General features: G+C 31.7%; 1 protein-coding gene across 1 annotated transcript; it reads left to right on the top strand.

The window, feature by feature from the left end:
* Positions 1-515: 515 nt before the first annotated feature.
* Positions 516-6,234, top strand: LOC106477214 (polyribonucleotide nucleotidyltransferase 1, mitochondrial-like; the record flags this gene model as incomplete). Its single annotated transcript, XM_013937805.1, has 5 exons — positions 516-618; positions 1,840-1,910; positions 3,557-3,593; positions 5,743-5,899; positions 6,071-6,234. Coding segments are annotated over 5 exons (532 nt in total), but the record flags the coding sequence as incomplete, so codon positions are not given.
* Positions 6,235-7,993: the final 1,759 nt, after the last annotated feature.

The raw sequence follows: 7,993 nt of genomic DNA, 5'->3' as shown, positions 1-7,993 counted from the left end.
GTGTGTATATATAATTAATAAATATGTGTATGTAATTAATAAATGTGTGTATGTAATTAATAAATGTGTATATATATATATATGATTAATAAATGTGTGTATGTGTATATATAATTGATATTTTGATATTTTAAGCTTCACATCAAATATATGAGGAAAAATAGTTGAAGTTGAAATTTATTTATTTCTCTTTTCTTCATATTTAATTCTAAAGAAATTTACAGCATATGTAAAATTCAGTAATGTATCTTTCTTGATATGTTTTAACTCTGCATTACTTGGGTATGGGTTGCCCCTGTAGCTCTGGATTTTGTAGCTGGTGAGACAGGGTGCACCTGTTGTAGACCCTGTGGTAAAGCTCTGGATTTCTGAGCTAATGAGGCAGGTTTGAATCTGTGCAACAGAAAATATTATAAAGTTAGAGGAGTAATGATGCAATGTTATTTTATGTTAATAACTTTATAATTAAAATATGAAACTAAGAAAGGAATAAAAACTAAGCTTTTCCCCCATAGGTGTGATGGAAGAAAACTAACAGAATTAAGAGACATTAACTGTGAAGTGGATTTGTTTAAACCACTGCATGGTTCAGCTCTATTTCAACGTGGTCAGACTCAGGTCAGTGTACTGGATCTGTGAGGTATTATATGTTTCAGTATCAGACTCAGGTTAGTGTACTGGATCTCTGAGATATTATATGTTTCAGTATAGCCAGACTTGGGTTAGTGTACTGGATCTCTGAGATATTATATGTTTCAGTATAGTCAGACTCAGGTTAGTGTACTGGATCTCTGAGGTATTATATGTTTCAGTATAGTCAGACTCAGGTTAGTGTACTGGATCTCTGAGGTATTATATGTTTCAGTATAGTCAGACTCAGGTTAGTGTACTGGATCTCTGAGGTATTATATGTTTCAGTATAGTCAGACTTAATTCAGTGTACTGGATATCTGACGGATTATACCTTGATTATGGTCAGACTCGGGTTAGTGTACTGGATCTCTGAGGTATTATATGTTTCAGTATAGCCAGATTCGGGTTAGTGTACTGGATCTCTGAGGTATTATATGTTTCAGTATAGTCAGACTCAGGCTAGTGTACTGGATCTCTGAGATATTATATGTTTCAGTATAGCCAGATTCGGGTTAGTGTACTGGATCTCTGACGGATTATATGTTTCAGTATAGTCAGACTCAGGCTAGTGTACTGGATCTCTGAGATATTATATGTTTCAGTATAGTCAGACTCAGGCTAGTGTACTGGATCTCTGAGATATTATATGTTTCAGTATAGCCAGATTCGGGTTAGTGTACTGGATCTCTGAGATATTATATGTTTCAGTATAGTCAGACTTAATTCAGTGTACTGGATATCTGACGGATTATATCTTTATTATGGTCAGACTCGGGTTAGTGTACTGGATCTCTGAAGTATTATATGTTTCAGTGTAGTCAGACTCAGCTTAGTGTACTGGATCTCTGAGGTGTTATATGTTTAAGTATGTTCAGACTCAGGTCAGTGTACTGGAACTTTGAATTATTAAATGTTTTAGTATAGTCAGACTTTAGTTTCTTGACAGATTATATGAATGCATCGGAGAAACATTATTCTAATTTAGTATTAGTTTTGATTTTCTTATTTGTTGATGTGTTTCTGTTATGTATTCCATTTGTGTACAATGTAAAACCTTTAATTTTTTAGAATATTTAGTTTGTTGCAAGTGTTTGTAGTGTACAGTTCTCAAAAAGTCTGCTGTAAGGATTAATAAAGTACTGTTAGTAGCTAGCCTATATTACCTAAAGACATGCTCATGTAAGTTAATATTTCTATTTTATGTAGGTGTTATGTAATGTAGCCTTTGACTCCCTAGACTCGGTGTTTCGGGCTGATCCTATATCTGTAATAACTGGGTAAGTTTAGAAGCATTATTATACTAAAACCTTATTTGTGTTCTCACATATACACTGATTAGTTAGTTCATTATGACCACCCCTCCACCACCACATTTGTAAAATATCATATTTATTTGTATGTACAAAACAGACTGATGGATGTGATGTGTCGACTAATCTTAGAGACTTCATCGTCTCATGGTTAGAGCACGAATCTGTCTAACTTTCAACATGTTGGCATCTATCTAGCATCAAAGGTTGGTTCTTTGATCAACTGTTCAAAGATATGGCAGTTGAAAGGAATATTGTCTGCCACTAGGAAAAAACCTGTAATAATTGACCCAAGAGAAAAGACAATTCAGCAGACTTTAGACTCTGTCCAAATTAATCAATTCCTTCAAATGTGCCTAGTATTCAGTTAACTCTGTATTTTTCAAAAAAAACAATGAAATCCACTCCAAAAATTATATATTTCAGATGCAAACAGAAGCACAAAGCTTCATTGATGTTTGGAGCACTGACTGTTTGAGAATGAATTGTGTGTGTGGCTACATTTAACCTCTTTCTAAATTACATAAAGAATTGTAAAAGGAAAGCAAAAACAAAAACACATTAGGTATTGACTTTGTATGTATTGTTTTTGGAAAGTGTTTGGTTTTGTCTGTTACCTTAGAAAAGTAGCCTTTGTATGGTTTTAAAGTAAAATATGATGATTACCTTACTAAAAAAACTATAATGTTCACTATCACTGGAATCCATAGAAAATATACTTCAACAGTAATATTGATAAAGTTTTTACCAGATTAGTTTTAACAAGTAATCAACAGATAATTACAGAGTATCACATGAGTTGAAAGCAGACATGTTTTGGTTTATTTTTGTATGTTTGGAGCAGAGATAAGTAATTGTTTCAAGTTTACTATTAGTTTTACAAAGTAGTATTTATTAAGTCAGAGGGAGAGAGACTTGAAAATCATGCCAGATTGCTACTGAAGTATTTATGTGAAAATTATTAGCAGGGTATGTGTTCCTTGTAACATTGAATATCTTGTGGAGTATAAACTGTGTTAAAGGCAAACTTGGCCCATCATGGCCAGGTGGTTAAGGAGCTTGACTCGCAATCTGCGGATTGCGGGTTTGAATCCCCATCACACCAAACATGCTCACCATTTCAGCTGTGGGGGTGTTATAATGTGACGGTCAATTCCACTATTCGTTGGTAAAAGGAGTAGCCCAAGAGTTAGCAGTGGGTGTTGATGACTAGCTGCCTTCCCTCTAGTCTTACATTGCTAAATTAGGGACGGCTAGTGCAGATAGCCCTCGTGTAGCTTTGTACGAAATTCACAACAAACAAACAAAGGCAAATTTAATATTTTACAAAGTTATCCTATTACAGTTGAAGCAAAAATTTCAGTGTGCAGATAGCCCTCGTGTAGCTTTGTATGAAATTCACAACAAACAAACAAAGGCAAATTTAATATTTTACACTGAAATTTTTGCTTCAACTGTAATAGGATAACTTTGTTTTCTTTACAGTATGACAGGTTGATAAAATATCTTTAAAATAGTGAGACTGTTTTGACAACCGTACAAGTGTACAGCATTTATTTAAAGTATTTTTAACATTAGACTAAAACAGATTTTTTCGGTGTTTATTTTTGCAGGGGACTGAAGGAGAAAAACTTTATGCTTCATTATGAAGTAAGTCTGTAGCTTGTATTGTTTCTCCTACCAGTTAATAACAATATTAAATTTGATAACCCTGCTTTATAATGGATCTGGTATCGATCCATAACAATTAGTCCTAGAAAACATGAATTTCTCGTAAAATTTAGAACTGATGAATAAATGATTATTCACCTGTATGAAAGTAATATCCAACTCATGCAGCAATTTATAAAATTCAAGTCTGTAAATAAACACACATCTGTGTATAGCATTCGTATGACCAGTATTAATCTGACAGTCAAAGAGTTGCACGCAGATTTCTATTAGAAACTTTCAAGCTTTGCCTACACCATTTTCAGTGTAAATTTCAAAATTACTAAGACATTCATGAATTAAAATCTACTTCAAAGTAACCCTCATGCTAATGGTGTATGTCAAAATGCACATTCAAAATTTAATAAATCATTTTGTTATCAATGTATATGAATAAACAATGTTTATCACAATGTTGCTAATAAATCAAGTTTTAGTATTATATAAGTTTTAATTTATTAATGTAAAAAGAAAATACTTAAATAAATTCACGAGCTTCCTTTGTTTGTGTGTCTTAACATCTGTTTATTCTGACTTACCAGTCCTCTGTTTTTATCATCACCCTTTTGATGTTTTAAGTTTAACTTAAATTACTTATTATAGTGTAGATATTACAGAGAAGTAGACTAATTTTTATATCAATCAATCTGCTACATTCATGGAGATATAAACTAGAATGTCAGATCCACTTGTCAAATAGTGTATAATGCTACATTGTTCTCAGTAGAGATTTTTAGTTATTATGGTTACAGACTAAACGTTATTATCACTGAGTTCAGAATTATTTTAAGGCACTTATGCCTTAGTTGGAAAGCTAGTTAAATTGTAAAAAGGTGTTTGCTTTGTGCATGTTATTATTTTGTGTTCTTAAGTGCATAATTGAAATGAATAAAAATTATTTAATTGGCTAATACCATCATTACAAAATAAGTTTTATCAGCAACCAACAACAAAAAAAACAACATAAGTACTAAATTTCTTATTTCCTACATATTTTTTATTTATTATTATAAAAGTAACTAAAATGTAAAACTTACCAACGTATTAGGTTAGGTAATGAAAATAAAATACAATTTTTTCACAAGGTATGCTTGCAAATAGCTAAGGCATTAATTTGAGCTATGTGTTTACTGAGTGATTTACGGCTTGTTTCGTGGAATTATGAATTAAACAAGGTTCAAAGGGCGATAAAACAAGTAAATTAAGCTGAAACAAATGGAGAATGTAGTTTTTTTTTACAATCCAGTCATTTTAGAAAGAAAATGTTAATTTAGATTTATTCCTTATTTTTTGTTGTGGTTACAAAGTTTGTCAAATTAACTGAGTCTATTTGGTGTTAGGTTAGAGAAAATAAGAAATCAAGAAATTTTACTTACAAAAAATATTTGTTGTCGATTTAGGAGGTCTTCAGAGGTTATCCAAATGAAATTTAAAAACTGTACACTGAAAAAAGTATTTTTAATCTTGTCATGAAAATCACCCTGCACTTGTGAACACTCGTAGTCTATATATATTCAAGGACAAATCTATAGTAAAAAAACCTTATTTTCTGTGTACAAAAGACCTGTATTTATGTTTACATATACTGGTTTCTACAATAAAGACTATATATATGTATTTATACCAGTTTCTACAGTAGACAACATATGTGTATATACTAGTTTATACCATAAAGTCTATATATGTATATATATACTAGTTTACACCATAAAGTCTATATACATCTATATATATATATAATATATTAGTTTACAACATAAAGTCCGTATATAAGTATATATATATACTAGTTTACACCATAAAGTCTATATATGTATATGTACTAATTTACACCATAAAGTCTGTGTATGTATATATATACTAGTTTACACCATAAAGTCTATATATGTATATGTATTAATTTACACCATAAAGTCTATCTGTATATACTAGTTTCAACTATAAAGTCTTTATATTTATATCTACTAGTTTGAATCGTAAAGTCTATTTATCTTTATATGCTAGTTTCCATGATAAAGACTATATATATATAAATATATATTAGCTTTCACCATAAACTCATATATATATATATATATATATATATTAGTTTCCACCATATGCAACAAATGAAACGGGACGTTCAGGGCCAGTTGGAAGAAGAGAGATTGGACATGGTGCTCTAGCTGAGAAGGCGTTAAGACCTCTTATTCCAAGTGACTTTCCTTTCACAATACGTCTGACGTCTGAAGTTTTGGAGTCTAATGGTGAGTTGAAATTATGTAAACTATTTGGATATTGTTAAATCATTTTCTTGCTGTCATTTTTAACTTGTCATCTCATTTATATTTCAGTAATCTGCTAACTGACTCTGGCCCAGTGTGTATGCGATTAGTTTAGTATGCCTTTAAGTGTGCTGTTTTATTCCTTTTTGTAAGGTTCTTCTTCAATGGCCACTGTTTGTGGAGGAAGTCTTGCTCTAATGGATTCTGGTGTTCCTTTATCTAGCCAGGCTGCAGGGGTAGCAGTAGGTTTGATGTCTCAACCTGACCCCAAGAATTCTTATGAACTTCAAGATTACCGTATTCTAACGGATATATCAGTAAGTTCGCTTTTAATTGCTTTACAAAAGTGGATTAGATGTTTATAGTTTTTTTTACTACCAGTGTTTTAATTGAAACTGTAAAATCACATGAAATTTATGTTTCAAAAATTAAATAGACTGCAGAATAAATTTAAAAAAATTAAATTATTGTTCAATGTTGTTTTGTGTCACACTTAAATATATTGCATTTTTGAATCTGTAAGTTTAATAGTTTAAGGGTGTGAAATTCTGGGTCTTTGCTTAGTTTCTTCTTGGGATTTATTTTGTTGCCAAGGTATGAAGAATCTATAGGCTTTCAGGTCTTTTCATATTAAAAAGAGAATTTCAAGGAAACACAGGAGACAACTGGATAGATTTCAATGATATGTGTGTGAAGTTGTAACAGCAAGTTTCATGTTGTAACAACTTTAAATTTAACACCAATAAACATGGAGGTGTTTTGTAATCATATAAATCTGTTAAAATGGGCGCCCGGCATGGCCAGGTGGTTAGGGCACTCGACTCGCAATCTGAGGGTTGCGGGTTTGGTTCCTGTCACACCAAACATGCTCACTCTTTCAGCTGTGGGGGCATTATAATGTGATGGTCAATCCCATTATTCATTGGTAAAAGAGTAGCCCAAGAGTTGGCAGTGGGTGGTGATGACTAGCTGCCTTCCCTCTAGTCTTACACTGCTAAATTAAGGATGGCTAGTGCAGATAGCCCTTGTGTAGCTTTGCGCAAAATTCAAAACAAACAAACAAACTGTTAAAATGGATACTAGGTTAACTGATGCCATCAGTAAAACAGAGCAGACAGCTGACTGGAGTTCATCACTGAAGTACTATTTAATCACATGCTGTATGTGTTCTGTTCAAGTATTTGCATAGGAGATAAAAATAATTTTTAAATTATAATTACCCGTGAAGAATTTTTACCTTTGTTGACTTTTTGTTTTATTTTAGGAGTAACCTTCGAAGTTTGCTAAATCTTGTGATATATTATTAGGATTATGTGCATGAATATTGTTAACAACAAGGTTTCCCTATTAATGATTCGTTGCATTCTGATCAGTATGTATTTTAGTTTTCTGGCATACTGATTTAATGCTAATTATTTGTTGGAAGTTTGTTGTGCAGGATTTTCTTCATTAATATTTATGTTTTTAAATTATTCAGGTTCTGATTTATAGAGATAGCTTACATTTTGTTTCTTAATAATGAAATTATTTATTTAACACAATATTACTTTGATTATAAAGCTGTTAATAGAAGTGTGTTAATAAGCCACATATTGACTGAAAAGATAAGATTCTACCCATTTGTAAAACAGTTGATTAATTAAGGATTTGGTGTTTTAATTTTAGTGTTGCACCACTACATTTCAAACAAAGTGTACATGTTATGTAACACCACTACATTTCAAACAAAGTGTACATGTTATGTTACATCACTACATTTCAAACAAAGTGTACACATTATAATTAAATAAGTAGAGTTATTTAAACATTTGTTTAACAACAAGTTAAAGCTTGGAATGGTCTATTCTTTCATTGGGGGTGTCTGTGAGCCAGACTAGTTTTGGAGAATTCTACTCCTCATAAATGACCCTGGACACTACCACTAATGAAATATCAAACCAAACCAAGCCTTCATACTAGTGAGGTATTAAAAATCAAACTGGTGTATTCACGTGTTTTACACTCACCAAAAAGAAACCTGTCATTCTATAGGTATTTGAAGAACTTGTAGCAAAAGTTCTTCAAATACCTATAGAA

Source organism: Limulus polyphemus, unplaced genomic scaffold, assembly GCF_000517525.1.
Source record: "Limulus polyphemus unplaced genomic scaffold, Limulus_polyphemus-2.1.2 Scaffold13423, whole genome shotgun sequence".
Classification (NCBI taxonomy): Eukaryota; Metazoa; Arthropoda; class Merostomata; order Xiphosura; family Limulidae; genus Limulus; species Limulus polyphemus.
This window is presented reverse-complemented; position numbering and strand designations above follow the sequence as displayed.